This window comes from Eumetopias jubatus, unplaced genomic scaffold (assembly GCF_037043125.1).
Source record: "Eumetopias jubatus isolate StellerSeaLion01/CBP00866 unplaced genomic scaffold, mEumJub1_p1.0 scaffold_14, whole genome shotgun sequence".
In the NCBI taxonomy this organism is placed as follows: domain Eukaryota; kingdom Metazoa; phylum Chordata; class Mammalia; order Carnivora; family Otariidae; genus Eumetopias; species Eumetopias jubatus.
The window spans coordinates 28,727,797-28,746,363 of NW_028274820.1; the positions used below are offsets into that span (position 1 = coordinate 28,727,797).

General features: G+C 33.3%; 1 protein-coding gene across 1 annotated transcript in view; it reads right to left on the minus strand.

Moving 5' to 3' along the window:
* Positions 1-18,567, minus strand: part of PCLO (piccolo presynaptic cytomatrix protein) — a 385,912-nt gene that overhangs the window by 99,091 nt on the left and 268,254 nt on the right. The window contains exon 10 of the mRNA XM_028119600.2: positions 4,320-4,445. Within this exon, the coding sequence (XP_027975401.2) occupies positions 4,320-4,445 (126 nt within the window). The remainder of the gene's footprint in view (positions 1-4,319; positions 4,446-18,567) is intronic.

Here is an 18,567-nt window from a genome sequence, read left to right on the forward strand (position 1 = left end):
CTTTGATCTGAGAACAACATATAAAGAGTTATTTTTAAGGAAAGTTTTTTTTTTAAAGCATGTCATGAATTCAAAAATTGCCATGATGTCGAATAGGTTCACTAGGTAAAACAGAGAAAAGAGAGTTTATTACAGAGGAAGCATCTAATTTTTTGAGGCCATTGGTTAAGGTGATGATTATACTGAACCTGGTATTAAAATTGTACTATGAATAAGGTTTATAATCATTTTTCTAAAAATAAAAATTTAAAATGGGAAGTGGCAAGTTTGAAATATACATTCAAAGTCCATACACTCCAGGGCACTTTTAGATGCTCCAATTAGTTCAAAGAGAAATAACAATATCAAAGGAGAAGATGAGATAATATCATACACCACTTAAAGCCTCAATATTGATGAGGATTACACAGCCCCAACACTGTTGATCTGAAATTGTTGAAAATTTTAATCCTAAAGCAAATAGCAAGAAATAGCACTTTAGAAACTTAGATTTGTAGCTTAGTTCCCCAGGTGTTTTGTCATTTTCTTCTTCTTTTTTTTTTTTTTCCAGCAGAAAACTGACCTTATGCATTAAAAGGAAGAATGACAGGTTGCAAAAAATCATTCTTGGTCTGGTATTTGCTTAAGAATGTTTAGTAATGTTGCAGAGAAATAAGTTTTAAGATTTTGGAAGATTAATTTCCCTCAAGTATCTGACTATGTAAGTTTTTTCAGAAAATCATTACAGAATTTTACAAAACTAAAAGATTGGCTCAGGAAATTTTGATTAACGCAATGCTCCCTAATGGCTTTTTTAATTTCAGGGGATGGCACAAGCCTCTATTATGAGTGTTTAAAAACAAATTTCTTGAGAATAGCCTAATGATTCTGCAATACTAATTATTGCTAACTATCAGCATTCAGAAACACAACATTTAACAAAATAGACAACCTTGTTCAGAAAGATTTTTCAAAAAACAATGAATAAAAATCTTCTTCAGTAAGTATAGGGGGGCTTTTTTCCCTTCATTACATAAGTCAGTACTTTCAGAATAGCACTTGGCTTATGAGCAGTGGAAAACCTACATGATTGGTCAGTATGTTTTAAATGCACAAATCCAGAGAATAAAAAGCTAGAGGAAACCTGGAAATACTCTTGCTCTTCCAAAAGTCAACACAATCAGAATCCATGGCACTGAATGCTACAAGAGCGTAAGCATGTGAGACACTGATGAGTATGAAAAGCCTACTGTAGGAGAAATAACCAAATTTAGAAAAAACAGTAAAGTCGACCTCTTTTTTTTAGCAAGAGCTTCACTGTATCGAGTGGGAAAAAATACAGTCTAAGAATTCTATGATCAACCAAATGTCATTCATGTTTTCAATCAACAATTTTAAATCATAAAGGCTCAGTGTACATACTTTTGTATTCAGAAATGCAGAAAGACACACTTGGAAGACGTCAAATCAATTCCTAAGTCTACTTGGAATTCATTCTACAGATGGAGATATACAGTTACATACACACAAACACATATTTTATCTATTTATTCATATACATACAATTTTCCCTTAGAAAAGAATTAATTTTAAACTAATGGCAAATTAGCCATCTTTATTGCCTTCAATAAATAAAATTTTATGATGGTCATGCAAAATTTTAATTATTAAAAAAACCACAAGACTCCAGTGATATATACTTGGTATTGTCATAGTGATGCCTTACCTCAGGCATAGAAATCAGAGTTGTGTTTTAACCAATCTACTGCTCTGAAATTTTATGATAATCTATCAAAGATTGAAGGCGAGGGCTCTAAGGACACCATGTGTGAATAAAGCACATAGTTACAGACAAAACAAAAACTATGTAAATATAAATACATATACATAAACATATATATCCTGAAAATATACAGGTCAAACAAGGTGAGTCCTTGAGGATTCCCATTTGGACTGATGGCCTTCTAGTCAGTTCATCTTTGCATATAAAGGGAATGAACTTTTATCATTTTAGCCTGGTGGCACAAGACATAGGTATAGCCTTGTGGATGGTTTGTATGTTAAAGTAACTCCTTAAAATATTTAATGTTTCAAAAACAGGATCTAAATATTGAACCAAGATAGCATCACAAGGCTAACAGAAAGAAATACTACCAAGTGTTTTATTAAAGATCTGTATTGCAACAGTAAATAAAGCAAAGATAGAAATCATAAAAAACAAATAATAGGTATGCATTTTACAAGAACTGGACTCCAACCAGAGGATCTGTGTGCATGGAAAGGTCTGGTTTGACACTTTGGCAAATCTTTTGGAGAATCACTAAATGAATAATTAAAATAAAATCTTAAATAATATGCATGTAGCTTTAATGATTTCCTGCTCAAACCAAATAGGTAGACTGTAAGACTACTTCTTCCAAAAACAATGAGAAATGGAGCATGTAAAATTTTAGGTTCATTTCAGTTTTCTCTCTTGAATTAATATGTATTATATCTATTTTTTTAAATTTAAATTTATGAACTTAAGAATGGCTACATAGGCTATGAAGTACAAAGAGTATCATTTCATAACAGTATGCTTCATTGAAACTGTTTTTCAAATCATCCTGATTTGTAGTATTTCCCAATTTCCATGGTGTAAATACAGAGAAGGGTTTCTTTCTTCAAGTATCTTTGCAAAACCGTAACACAAACAGTTGCTGCAATTTTTTGTTTTAAAATAAAAATAGTATATACATTTCCTTCTGGAGTATGCTGTATGAAAATGATCATATCACTCCCATTCTTAAAAATGGTCTCTATTTTTAAAAAATGGTCTCATTTCTATAGCTTAAGTAGACTGCAACACCTAAGGATTAGCATTAGGAGTGGTAGGAGTATAGTCATAGAAACTCCATATAGACCCAGTGTTCTGTTCATAATTGTTATATCTTGGTTCATAGTCTTTATCTTCTTTTAGATATCTGGTTAATTCTCCTACATTTCCATTTTATGCATGACATTAGAATATTTTTAAAAATATGCTTTCGGTTACATATTAGGTAATGTCCTGGTAAACTGGCATTCTGAAAACCAACAAGCAAATAAACAAACAAAATAGGCCCAATTTATCACATTTATCTATTTCCACTTTGTAAATACTCCCACCATGACCAATTCAAACCATCAAAGTGACACCATTCAATGTGAAGTTGGAAAGAGCCTATCTTAGTGAGTTGGTACAAGTGGGCTCCAGTAGAACGCTGTGATGAATCAGTAATGCCCCAAGTTTATTTATTCTAATAGTCTATCAAAATATACAGGGACTTTTTCGGTGGGTTCCAACACATTTAAGAAAATGACAGTGAATCATTTTAGCATAATTAAAATGTTAAGCAATGGGCAGCATTTTATAAAACTATGAAATGACAGAAAAACACCTTCCAAATAAGTATTTAAATAAAATAAAATGATAGGTTGAGGCTATTTTGTGATAAAAAATATTCATCATAAGCAATATCATTGAAAACTTGTAAACTATATGTTAGAGTTTGGAAAATGTGAATGACATTTAATTAACAAGTGAAAATAATCATTATGCATTTTGAGAATCAAGCATCTTATAAGATTTGAAAGAAAGTGATAAAATATATTTTTATGGCCCTTTAGATACATCTGTAAAGTCCATTATTTTAAAATGCTTTTGATGTAATAAGGTATATAGTATCTAGAAGTAGACAGTAACCTAGCACAGGAGTTGGCAAATTTTTTCTGTAAAGAACCACAGAGTACATATTTTAGTCTTTATAGACCAGTTAGTCTCTGTCATGAACACAGTTCTGTTATTGTAGTGGGAAAATACCCATGTTCAACATGTAAATCGATGATCCTCGCTGTGTTCCAATAAAACATTGTTTACAGAAACAAGCAGCAGATAGATTTGGTCTGTGGGCTGTTCATGGTTTGCTGACCTGACTTTAGTGTGTACTAAATCATCTGGTATTTTACAGTTCTGATTTCAATATAATTTTTTTTAGTATTTATAAAAAACTAATCCCAATGATGAAAGTGGTTTTTTTAATAATATTGCCCAAGTCAGTAAACAATATTGACTAATTAGTGTTTCTTAAACAACATAATCCCATAGCAAACCAACAGCCAAAAGGACAATGCAAGTGAAAATAAAATGAATATAATTGTGAACACATTTTCTTTTATATTACTACACCAAAATTTCATAATTAACTATAAGGAGAGAGGCTTACCTAGACAGTAAATAAAGAGGAAACTTGCATATGAAATTAAAATATACTTAATAGGAGTACATTCATTTTAATTTACTATGAAATCCTTATTCTTACCTTCTATAAGTTTCCCTGTCTGTTCTGCACTTCCTCCAGGAAGAATTTTGGCAATATAGGCTCCAATTTCTCCATTATGTCCAGGGATTTCTTTACCACCCACAATTCTAATTCCTAATCCATTACCTGTATTGGAAAATTAGCAAATTATTAGTCATAATTTAAAGGGACAACAGTTATCAGAAGTTATAAGGTGCACAAAGAGTTGGCTCTGGTAAAAAAAAAAAAAAAAAAAGTGGGCTCTCGTACCCAGAAGCTATCTACAACATGAATGCTGGGACTGGACACTAATAACAGAAGGATATTATTCTGAATTCAGTAATAGTTGATATGAAATAGGACATTCTGAGATTTTGGTAGACTCTATAATGAATCACCTGATAAAAAAAAATAATTCTTTGATTCAGCCATATCACCAAGCTATGATACAAATATCTTTGTCCATTTTTGACCAGACACTTTGTAAAAATATTGTATGAAGATGTTCCCACTATAAGAAACTCCAGAGCCTACAGTTCACGGCATTTCACTTAAAAAGGCAGTAATGGCTATCATAAGTTGAGAAGACACAATCCAAGCATGTGATTGCAAATGACAAAATGATAACATGATCAAAACTTGTGAATTAAGATACACTTTTTAGCTTTAACTGATCAACTAACATTGTGCATTTGCGTGGCACCTACTGCGAAGCCCAATAAAATTATTCTTGACTGATGAACAACTTAGTAAACTTTTTTATTTGATAGAACAAATTTTTCTGTAAATAACCACATGCAGAAAAAGCTGGAGAATGATTATGTGAAAACTAATTGAGATAGAAATGAACTGTTGATGTTTTAAGCTTATATTTTCTTTTTAATCATCTAAAAATTAGCAAATATATATAAATATAAATATATATATAGCACCAGATATATATTTTCCCCAATGCCAAGGATATTTAAAAATAAAAGTATTTTAAAAAAGCAGAATTATTCTTCTTAAATGAAGATAGTTATTTCTTTAAATTAAGATTGTTTCCATTCACGGATTGAAGTACCATTTTCAACTCTTTCAAAATCTCTGAATTTTAAGAGTCAGCTCTCTTGTAGATTCTGTTCCCTTCCCACTTTACTCTTCAAAAACAATCCCTGTAGTCAGCATCAACATAGTACAAACATTCAATAACCCGTAACACTGGATTATGGAATCCTTCTGTTATCTACCTTGTATATTTTGGTAAAACACCATTCTCAGGTTATATGATGGTTCCAAAGGAATTTCCTCTCTCCTTTTCTTCATCTCTTCCTTCCTTGTATTTACCCTCTTTTCTTTCTCTCCTTCCCTACTATTTGCCTCCCTCTTTCTACTTTTTTAACCAGGGTAAGTGGTAAGGAAATGCCATAAATCATCTTTTGGGATCTGAGACTGACCACATCTGAAGATTTACCTCAAAACAAAAATGAAACAAAGAGGAATTAACTGTACATGTCTCAGTTTCCTGCTGTTGTCAAGGGGTCAGAGTTAAATAAGATACTGGCTTTCTCTGGCCCCACTTGTGGAGCTTTTCTGTCACCAGTTTCTTGGTCCATTGCTACCACTATGAGTAGAGATTAATTTATGATACACATTGAATATAACTGGGTGAATACAAAATATCATCTAGTACATGACCTGGTTTCAACTAAGCCTGCGTAGAAATGGTTGATTTCTTAGACAGTAGGCTTTAGGGATTCACCAGGAATGATCCAGATACAAATAAAGGGTGAAAGATGAAGAAAAGTTCTTAGCCAGCTTCATCCAATTAGTCTAGCCTATATTTTAGTGTGCGAAGGACATTCTGGAAATTACAAAATGAGGATTTTAAAATAGCTGGCAATAATTAAAGGGTTATTTCATGGAATTGATCTGTAAAAAATAAAAATAGTTTCTTAGAGATTTGGTTTCACTCTCCATGATTGAATCACTCAGAGCTGTAATTTACCACTTGTTAAACTTCTCATAAAACACACAGAGATACTGAATTTCTAAAGTGGTCAGTGTAGTCATATCAATTTTAAGACGTGGTCAGTCTCAGATCCTAAAAGATGATTTAGGACATGTTCTTTGTGGATAGGCATATGTTCAAGATCATGGCTTACATCAAAATTTATCACAATGCCAGAGTATAGGCGAGTACAGGAGGGTACAGTAGAGTGCTCAGGGCATTTGGTTTTATTTATTTATTTATTTTTTTAAAGATTTTATTTATTTATTTGACAGAGACACAGTGAGAGAGGGAACACAAGCAGGGGGAGTGGAAGAGGGAGAAGCAGGCTTCCCGCAGAGCAGGGAGCCTGAGGTGGGGTCGATCCCAGGACCCTGGGACCATGACCTGAGCCGATGGCAGACGCTTAACGGCTGAGCCACCCAGGTGCTCCAGGGCATTTGGTTTTAATTATTTCTTTTTAAGCTTAAAAGAGAGAATGTAAACATAGCCCACGAAAAAAATTTCAGCACTATATATTATAGGGCACAGCCATATGCTTAAGGATCTACACATGGAATTGTTACACCTTGTAAAGGTGTAGCTAAAAGAGTAGTTGTGGAACTCTGAATTCTATTAATTGGTGTAAGTGACTATTTTTAAAGATTAAGTTATAGTTTCATTCTGTAGATGAAATTGTTTTAAGAGTTAAGTAGTTGGATCCTTAGTACCATTTGATTTTTGGTGACTGAAGACACTCTAAAACCTTGTAGTAAAGGATCAGTGGAAAGAAATTACAATTATATCCATCTTAATAAAGTAGCACAACACAATACTTATTTAATTTTGTAAAATACAGCTTCCTACTACTGAATTCTAATACTCAAAACACTTCCTAAATACATGTTATATGCCTCAGTATCTATCTTAGGTAAAAATGAAAGTAATATACAGTTATGACAATACTGTGAGAAATGAAATTTTATGTGTAAAGAAGCCACTTCAAGCACATAGTAAATTTTCAAGAATTACTGTTGCTCTGGTTGATATCGTTGTGGTTGCTGTTGTATACTTTGTATACAACAAAGTAGCATAGAAATATTAAAATTTATGATAAAATAGAATGATAGAAAATAAAAAGACTCAGAAAGTATAACAGTTTTTTGCTTATTTTACAGTAGTTACATGTATTCTATCTTCGACATAATGAATATAAAGTTCATTTACATGATTTCTAATTATTTAAATCTGGACATTTTGATTTCATATTTCTATAGTTGCACTTTGATATTTTATGTATTAAATGCATAAAATTAAACAAAAATATTTCTATAAAAATAAAACACCCCAACTCAAATCTAAACTGCAGAATTCAATAAAAGATTTGGTAAATTCAAGAAGCAACATTAATTTTTAACTGAAAGGCCTATATCTGAATGGTCCTTGATAAGTGATGTTTATATTATCACTGTTTTTCAACTTTTGACAAATTTTTATTGACATAAATTCCTTTTGCCTCTCTGTTTATATTCTATCTAAAAACATTAATAAAATGCTTCCTTAGTTAGATGTCTTGAAAATACAGTGGTTTTGCTCAAGTAAACACAGTGCAGCAGGTTAGAGAGACAAGTAGTTACCAAAGAGAACAAAGAAGCTTTAATAAAAGATTCTCAAAAGTTACAGTAATTTCACAACATATAAGCAGAGATGTTGTTGAAGAAGTCTTATAGAAAAATCTAACTTTCAGAATCCTTTAAAGTATGTAGAGAATATTTTTAAAAAAAGAGAAGTTCAATGATGGATGTAGCAAAATCATTAAGAAAAAGTATTACCTTAATAACCTTAGGATTATAATTTAAATATACCAGTCTTTTTAAGTCTTCATTATAATTATGTGGTAAATATACTATTATGTATTCACTTTTAATGTTCCAGGCCAGGATGGCAACATAGGAGGCTCCTGAACTCACCTCGTCCCATGGACACACCGAATCTACAGCTACACGTGGAGCAATTCCCTCTGAAAAAAATCCAGAAACTAGCTGAATGACTCCTACATATTGGTCAATGAGAAAAAAAAACAAAAACAAAAACAAAATCACATCAAAACAGGTTCTGGCATACCTTCAACTACTGGGAGCCATTAAGAACAAAGAAGGCAGCTTGGACAATCACTAAGGTTTGAGAGACAACAAAAGCTCAGACCAGGCTGAATCATAATGCTTATCTCCTACACGAAACCACTGCATCAAGACTAGGAGAGGTGACTGTTTTATCTAATGCTTAGAAACCAACAGAGAGAGTCAAAACAATTGAAGTAACAGAGGGATATGTTCCAAACAAGAGAACAAGATAAAATTCCAGAAAAGGACCTTAATGAAGTAGAGAGAAGTTATTTGATAGAAAGTTCAAAATAATGGTTATAATGATGTTCACTGAGGTTAGCAGAACAATGCATGAACAAAGTGAAAATTTCAACAAACAGAATATATTAGAAAGTACCAAATGGAAATCACAGAACTGAAGAATAAAATATATGAACTGCAAACTTCATACGGGGGTTCAATATCAGATCAGAGAACTGGAAGAAATGATGAGTTAACTCAAAAACAGAGCAGTGGAAGTCATCTAAGAAAAGGAGCAAAGAGAAAAAAGAATGAAGAAGAGTGAAAACAGATTAAGGGATTCATGAGATATTATCAAAATGAAAGGTATCCTATAGAATGGAAAAACATTACAAATCATTTCTCATAAGGGGTTAATATAAAAATATAAACGTATTTATAGAACTCATACAACGCAACAGCAAACAATCTGATTTAAAAATATGAAGAGAAACTAAATAGGCAATTTTCCAAAAAGACATACAAATGGCCAAAAGGTACATGAAAATGTGCTCAACATCACTAACCATCAGGGAAATGCAAATCAAAACCAAAATGAGATATTACCACACATCTGTTAGAACGGTTATTATCAGAGTCCATAGTCTCTCATGGTTCGGCTCCCCCTCCGATTTCCGCCCCCTTCATTGTTCCCTTCCTTCTCCTTTATCAAAAATATAAGAGATAACAAGTGTTGACAAAGATGTAGAGAAAAGGGAACCCTGGTGCACTGATGTGCTGGTAGGAATGTAAATTGTTTACGGCCACTATGGAGAACTGTGTGGAGCTTCTCCAAAAAATTAAAAATAAAACTACCATATGATCCAGCAATCCCAGTTCTGGTTGTCTATCCAAAGGAAAAGAAACAGGATTCAAAGAGATATCTGCACTACCATGTTCATTACAGCATTCACAATAGCCAAAATACGGAAACAACTCAAGTGTTCATTGATGGATGACTAGACAAAGAAGGTGTATATATATGTATGTATGTATATATATATATATATATATAATATTCCATTGTGTATATATATGTATACATATATACACAATGGAATATTATTGAGTCATGAGAATGAAGGAAATCCTGCCATTTGGGACAACATGGATAGCCCTTGGGGCATTATGCTTAGTGAAATAAACCAGACAAAGACAAATGCTGCATGGTATTACATATATGTATGGGGAAAAAGTAAAACTCATAGAAACAGAGTAGAAAACTGGTTGCCAGGGGCTGTGAGTTGGGCAAATAAGGAGAAGTTGGTAAGAGGGTACAAACTTTTAGCTATAAAATGAAAAAGGTCTGAGGATCTACTATAAAACATTGTGACTATGGTTGTAACACTGTACTGTGTAAGTGAAATTTGCTGGGAGTAGAAATTAAATGTTCTTATACAAACACACACACACACACACACACACACACAGAAGATAAATACATGAGGTGATGGATGTTTTAATTAACTAGATGGGGGGGATCCTTTCACAATATATATGTAAATCAAATCACCATGGTGTACACACTAAATATCTTACAAATTTATAAGTCCATTATACCTCAATAAAGCTGAAATAAAAAAACAAATAAAATAAGCTGTGTATCAAATAAACATGAGCATATTAAGGAGACAATCTATATTTGCATTTAAATTTAAAGTTTAAATCTAATTTTATATGCTTATTAACATGTTACATAGAGTATTACAAAAATGTTTTTATTTTCATCTTAATATATGAAATATTTATGATGTAACTATTGGAACATTAAGTTTAGACAAAATTAAAATACTTGGTTCATTTTGACACTATCACATGCTACATCTAAGCATCAAGGAAAAGCAAAATTTTATCCATGAACACACTATCTTATGAATAGTAGTCCTTAAATCAATGGAGTTTATTATTCACAATAAAGTTATCACAGAATAATGATATACTGCAATTTAGTCATGTCATTAGCTGGGCTGAAGAAGAAAGATTATCTATATAAATATTAATGCTAATAAAGTACTAAAGATAATGGAAAAGTCCCCAAAGGATAGTTCAATTAAATATATTTTTATAGTTTATACATTAATTATACTCCTGAGACTGTGAAAGTTTATTTTTATATTCTTTCAACTACTAATTTCTAGGTTATAAATTATCTATATAAATATTTAGGAAAATATATCAACTTATATTAAAAAAACCCATAGTAATTTCTCCTTTGTGTTCCTATCAAATGCTACATTAATTCATTAATACTTGAACATAAAGACCCAAAAAATATTTCATTACTTCACCATTTTTCTTTATTTTTACTAATTTTTGTTCTTTATGAGAAAAACATTCCTACAAAACAACACATCAGTTGCCTTAATAGCAATCCCTACTTGACTGTTTCCAGCAGCATCAAAATGGAAACATCACCTTAATACAAAATCTAATCTGACTCTAAACCTCAGTATACAAATTATATACTCAACTATTCCCATTAGCTTTTTCTAATCCAGTCAATTGTTCTGTAGCATTCTTTTGCCTAGTTTTAAATACATACCCTTTACATACATGAAGGATTCAGAGAGAACATTTTTTGTCACATTTCCATGAACAAAAGTTTGCATTCTTCTTTTCTAATGTAATAAGACTAATACTAAGATAAAAATGCTACCCAAAGCATGTATAAAAGGCTATTCATACTTACACCATACTAGAAGAGATGGGCCCAAGTTGGGCCATATGACTGAAATGGCCATTGGTATCAGAAATAAGGAAGACACACATACACACACATCTTCCATATATACACACATACAGATACGTATATAAAACATTATATATATATATACGTATATATACAGACATATCTGTCGTCGCGCACTGAAATAATGCTCTCAGATACCAATCTGAGGGGTCATACAGGGCTGCCTCTATAAGGGAGAGTAGCAGCAGCTGAATTCTGCACATAAATTTTATTTTGTTTTTTATCAGCAAAGCAAGGACAGATGTATCAAAGCATGGGGAGGGAATACAAAGAGATGGCAATTATCTTGAAGCCAGAAAGCAGGCCTGTACCCTCCCCTATGCGCAGGCACACAAGGAGGGGGTTATGGGATAAGGGAGGAACGGGATGTCTGCACTTACAATCACCCGAGGCAGGAAGGGGAGTTGAGGGTTACTTTCTTTCATATCTCCTTATCGATGCCCTGCCCAGGAGATGATGGGATCCTGTTCCTACCATGCTATTGCGTTCAACAGCTAGAGAACAGGAAGGCCGCTGATGTTTCAGATGCTCCCACAGTCACTCCTTAGAGCTTACAATAAACTTTCTAGGAATAACCCGACACATATCTTCCAAATATGTACACAAACACATGTGTATATAAAACATTATGTATATAGATAGATGTAAAAAAGTCACAAGTAATTATCAAAAGACACTGGAAGTCAGGCTTTGTTGAACAACATCTTTCAAATAAAAGATATTTTGTACACCAGTAAAGTAATTTTATTAAAGGTGCATAGGATTTCTTTCTCCTGAAATACTTCAGAAACAATTCCCACCAAGAAAATTTCCCAGGACTGCCATACTAAAAAAAATCATGCTTCATTCATTCAATAACACATGGATTTATTTCTTTATTTTAGCTTATTTAAGGCATATGCAAAATTATAATCAGAGAGACCAAATCTGAGATGTTTGCATGATACTCCTATAAAAGGAAATTAAAAATAAACTTAATTCATTTAGCAGTACTTAGGGACCAAAATGAAATAATTCTTTGATATGAAATTGGATGTTACAAAGTTAAAAGGTAGGGTCAATTTATAGATTTGGCCTTTGTTTTTTAAGACTTTTATTTATTTGAAAGAGAGAGAGATAGAACGAGCATGAGCTGGGGGCAGGGAGAGGGAGAAGAAGCAGGCTCCTTGCTGATCAGGGAGCCTGACGCAGGGCTCCATCCCAGGATCCCCAGACCATAACCTGAGCTGAAGGCAGAAGCTTAACTGACTGAGCCACACAGGCACCTCTATAGATATGGCCTTAATATTTAGTTGTTTAGATATTGATCACATGATGACAGCCCAGGTCTGGGAGTGGGGTCATTTACTATGTATGTAAAAGAAAATTGTTATATTGCAAGATACTCATGTAACCCTATATTGCCAGTGGAAATAGAACAGTTTAAACTTATATTACTGTAATGCTATGATGAGCTTTTCAAAATAAGAGCCAGTCTTATTTAATAAAAGATAAGTAGGAAGAAAAATACTATTGCAATTCAAAACTTAGCAATAAGCATTCCTTTTGTACTTCTGGAGATAACAGAAGATTGTGGCAGACATCATCTATCGTGACTCCCAGTGAGTCACTTCTGGAAGAACCTCCTCCCTTGAGTGCAGGAGGAACGTGTGATTTAGTTCTAACCAATAGGATCTGACAAGGTAATGTGATAGTTACTACCATGATTGTATTATCTTAGCCAACGAAGATGAGAGTTTTCTGCTGGCCCTGAAGAAGTAACCTGCCATGTGTGAGAGGTTAGGAGAAAGCACCACAGGGAAAGATGCTGAGGAGCCTCTAGATGCGGAGAGTGGCCTGGCTGACAGCCAGGGAGAAAACAGGGAGCCTAGTTCCATAATGGAAGGAAGTGAATTCTGCCAATAACCACAGGAGCTTGGAAGAATATTCCCAATGGAACGCAGCTCAGCCAACATGCAGACTGCAGCACTGTGAGATCCTGACCAGAGATCCTAGTTAAGCTGTGCCCGGATTGGTGACCCAAGAAAATTGTGAGATATTAAATGTGTGCTCCTTTAAGCCATTACATTTGTGGTAATTTGTTACACATCACTAGAAAATTAATACAAAGCTAAAAGTTGTATCCTGAGTTTTCTGTGCACACAATATAGATGGACATTATCTTGGTAGCAAAACTTGTGGAACATTTGTGTTTATAGTAGTCACCACAGTGAATGAGCAGTGACAGAAGGCAGGAATGAAAGGGAAGGTAGGCAGTGAAAAAATTACCTTTTGTCCCACAAAAACAGAGGAAGAGCTCTGTGATCAGTTCTGCAATGCTGGGATTCTGCTATAATATGTGTAGGAAGCATACAGCATCTAGGCAACACTCAATACATAATTGGATGAATATTGAATGGATAAATACTAAAACAGCTACTTCCCCTCCCCCCCGCCCCGTGGGGCTAATGCATCAATGATAAGGTGTTAAAATAATTTAATTGTATCGGATTCTATTCTTAGAAAATGCCTTAAAAATTACATTATCTCTTTGGATGTTAAAAGAAAAAGAAAAAACAAACAAAGCCCCCTGTGTTTATACATCAGGGAAATGAGGCTTTACGAAGCTATGCGCTCAAGGCAACACCTAATAATATGGCAGAGCTAGAGTGAAGCCCACACTCTTGCTCCAAATGAGTGACTAGCCAGGCATCTCCTATCTGGTTAGCACCAGTGCATCTGGTTTGGAATCAGAAGGAATGGGTTTGAGAACAGCACATCCAGCCCTTCCTTTCCCTGTTTACTTGTAGAGAGGAGAGTGATGAGAGGGATTGCAATTATGCCATTAAAGGAAGAATCCATCAGGATAGAAGAAATATGTCGGGAACTAGCAATTCTCAGTCAGGTCAGTTAAATCACCATTTAATCAGTAGCGGGAATTGATTAAATTGATTACCTGATGTGAGTTTTGTGTAATATAATTTTTATTTTTTACTGATGCATAAATGTTTATACCATCTTATATCTTTAACAAACATGACAAAGAAGAAATTGTTACTTTTTTAGTATTACGGTTTTAATCATTTTTGTATTTTTGCATTTGTGTTACAAATATGACCTGCATCTGTATCTGTTAAATGAATATGTAATTGGATTAATACTTATAGCTGGGTATGCAAATCTATAAAGAACAAAGTACGCACATGCCTGGTAGCATAATAATAGCTAGAATTACCACAAGTTTTGGGAAGAGTTGAAAAACTGATTAGGTAAGAGAAGTTCTGAATTTGCTGAGTCACTTAGACAGAAAAATAAAATCCAGGTGTCCAGACTATGTCTGCACTACAGTCTAAACGAGTTCTCATCAAAATCAATTTGCTATTGGCGAAGGAAGTATTCAACAGAGTCAACAGCTTCTATCTTCCAATATATTTTAGGAGATACTTTTCACTAAAGAGTTATCTAATATAGTTATTTTGGTTATTTTCATTATTGTATTTAAAAAATTCTTACTACTTCCTGAAAAGAACAAGAAGTGTTACATGTTGCTAGGTGACCAGCTATGAATATTCAAAAACATTCCATTGAGATTGTGCTTTAAACAAAAAGAGAGTTGCTTTTTCTTTATTTTCATCCAATTTTCTATTACATCATATTTGTTGAACTTCTAACTGTCAAATATCTCAAAATACATGACTTTGTATGAATTCTGTTTGGTTTCTGTACCTTGTGCCAATATTTTTTTTATATTTAATATATTATTTGATTTTTCTCAAACTCTTTAGTATCATCTTCAGGGATAGAGGCAAAAATAGGAAGAGTTTCTTCTATGTGTCTTAAACTTTTTTTTTACATTAAAAATTATCTCTACAACTTCTTATGTTAGGTACTATCCGTATCATCTCAGGACAAAGAGGCTGAGACTAAGAAAATTTAGAAACTTTTCCACATTGTCCACCATGGAAAGAAGTTAAGATTTGAGGCCATTTTTTTTTTTCATGACTCCTACATCCTTGTTCTTTCTAAATTCTTCTGCCATGACTCTAATTGTCAAGAAAATATCCTAGGTGATCAATATAAATCCTTACTCCTTTAATCGAATTTCATTTCTTATTGCCCATTTACCTGTAGCCAATTCACATTCATTTCTGATTTACACCCTTAAATTTCACATTAACATTACTGTTTGTCCTCCTCTTCTCTAAGGTTAAATATCTTGAACGTCTTCACCTTCTTCTCATGGAGTCAAACATCAATTCCTTTAATTTAATTTTATGAAGAGTGTATAGAATAATGTGCTAACCAACCTCCAGTTAGAGGCAAAAGCGCTTCCTTAGCAGGAACAGAATTGTACAAGCAATATTTATCCTGACAGATGTCAGGAGAAGTGATGATGTTGATGTGAAACTGGCCTGGACAATAAACACTTCCTTTGTTACTCAGGAAACGAGTGCAAGCTTTCATTAAAATTTACCAGGCAGAAGTTGTGAGTTTTAGAAGAGATTCAACCTGATCTGCATTTTATGTCTATAGGGTTTTTTTTTTTTTTAAGATTTATTTGTTGGAGAGAAAGAGTCAGAGAGAGAGAGAGAGAGAGAGAGAGAGAGAGAGAGAGAATTCATGTGGGGTGGAGAGGGGCAGAGTTTGAGGGAGAGAGAGAGAATTCTCAAGCAGACTCCCTGCTAAGCATGGAGTCTGATGCAAGGCTCAACCCCAGGACCCTGAGATCATGACCTGAGCTGAAATCAAGAGTCGGCCATTTAATTGACTGAGCCACCCAGGCACACTTGTGTCTATAGGTTTATACTCAGTTTGTCCCTAAAAATAATTTGAGAGGCTTACAATGAGAACTTGTATCATATATAACTGCACTCTTACAATGAGAAATTGTATTTATATAACTGCACTCTTAAAATGAGAATGAAACTGAAAAAATCATCCTGAATGAGAAGGGAGAAATTTCTGTGTCAAGGTTCACTTTGTAGGACCTGTTCAAGTTCCAGCAGTTAGGACGGAACACACATTGTCTCGGGATGACAGTTACACTTTCTCCTGTAACTCTCATCTCTACAATCCAATTTTATTTAAAAAATTAAAGTTAAGGTTCACTAACTGTTGTTGGCTTTTAAAGTTGTTCTGAAACGTTTCTGCTCAGCTTTTTAAAATGTTAGGCCAAAATATCTCTTCCAGTGAGTATTAAAGAAGGGGGCGGGGAGAGGAAGGATTTCTATGGCAGGTTTGGGGCAGAGTCCCTGCATTCTCATTACAATTAGACACTAACATTCTTTAGGAATAAAGCAAGGATGTCTACTCTCATTATTCAGTTCAACATTGTACAGCAAGTTTTAGCAAGTGCAACAAGGAAAAAAATTAAGCAGCCCTAATTGGGATGGAAGAAGTAAAACTGTCTTTATTTGTAGATGACATGAGCTTGCATCCTTAGAAAATCTTAATGATTCCACAAAAAAAATCTAACAGAAAAACAACATTAGCAAGATTATAAGCTAAAAGATCAATATACAAAAATCAATTGTATTTCTATAAAATTGCAGTGAATAGCCCAAATTGAAATTAAGAAAACAACTCCATTTATAATAGCAACAAAAAGAATAGAATAATTTAGGAGATATTTAACAAAAGAAATGCTAGTCTTATACACTGAAAACTATAAAACTTTACTGAAAAGTATTAGAGAAGATATAAGTAAATGAAGAAATATTACATGTTCATGGATGGGATGGTTCAGTGTTGTTAAAATAGCAATTCTCTCCAAACTGATCTATAATTTCTTTTTTTTTGCTTTGTTTAGTTTTGTTTTCAGTATTCTTTCATTTAAATTTTTATTTATTTTTATTTTTTTAATTTAAATTCAATTAGCCAAGGTAGAGTTCGTCATTAGTTTTTGATATAATGTTATAAAATGATTCATTAGTTGAGTATATCATTTCAAGGCAACCCCTGTCATAATCCCAGCAGACTGATGCTAAAATATCATGGAAATTAAAAGGACCTACAGTAGCTGAAACAATTTTCAAAAGGAGGACTTAGACTACCAGATTCCAAAACAACATAAATTAACTGTAAACAAGAGAGTATAGTATTGGTGAAATAACAGGCACATACTCAAAGAGAAGAGAACTGAGAATCGAGAAATAAATCCTTGTATTAATGGTAGATTGGTTTTTTTACAAAAGTGCTAAGGCAATTCAATGGGGGATTTTTTTTAAGATGCTTGCACAAACAGATATCCATATTTGTGCTTTAAAATAAACGAATGTGGACCTCTGCCTCACACCATATACAAAACACAACACAAAATAGGTCACAAACCTAAGTGTATAACTTTTCTGATATTAAAAAATAAAAGAAAATCTTTGTGATCTTGGGATAGTTCTTAATACTCTATCAAGAGCAGCCTGGTCCCTAAAGAAAAAAATACTGATGAATTGAATTCCATTAAAATGTAAAACTTTTCCTTTAAAATAAACTGTTAAGAAAATAAAAACACAAGACACAGACTAGAAGAAAATATGTTCAGGTCATATACCTTATAAAGGACTTATATCCAAAATATGTAAAGGAGTCTTACAACTCGGTATGAAGACAAACAACCCAAATAAATAATTGGCAAAGTATCTGAACAGACATTTCACCAGAGAAGGCATATGCATTGTTTATAGCCACCTGAAAACATGCTCATTACCGTAAGTTATTAGGAAATTGCAAGTTAAAACAATGAGTTTTCATCCACACCCACCCCAAAAGATAGCCATTACCAAGTGTTGGCTATGACATGGAGAAAGTAGAACCCTCAGACACTGCTGGAAAGAATGTAATACAGTACACTCATTTTTGGAAAACTATTTGTCAGTTTCTTAAATAGTTAAAAAGAAACTTACCATAGAACCCAACAATTCCACTTCTAGGAAACCATTAAAAAATATCATACGTCCAAATTCAAACTTGTATGCAAATATTTAAAAACTGGGAAAATCCAGTGGATAAAAAAATGTAGACTATCCAAATAATGGACTACTTAGCAACAAAAAGAGCAATCTACTGATACATGTGACAAAAAGATAACTTCAAAAATGTTGGTAAGTGAAGGAGCCAGACACCAAAACTGCACACTGAATGATTCAATTTATATGAAATGCCCAGAAAAAGGAAACTTAGAGACTGAAAGTA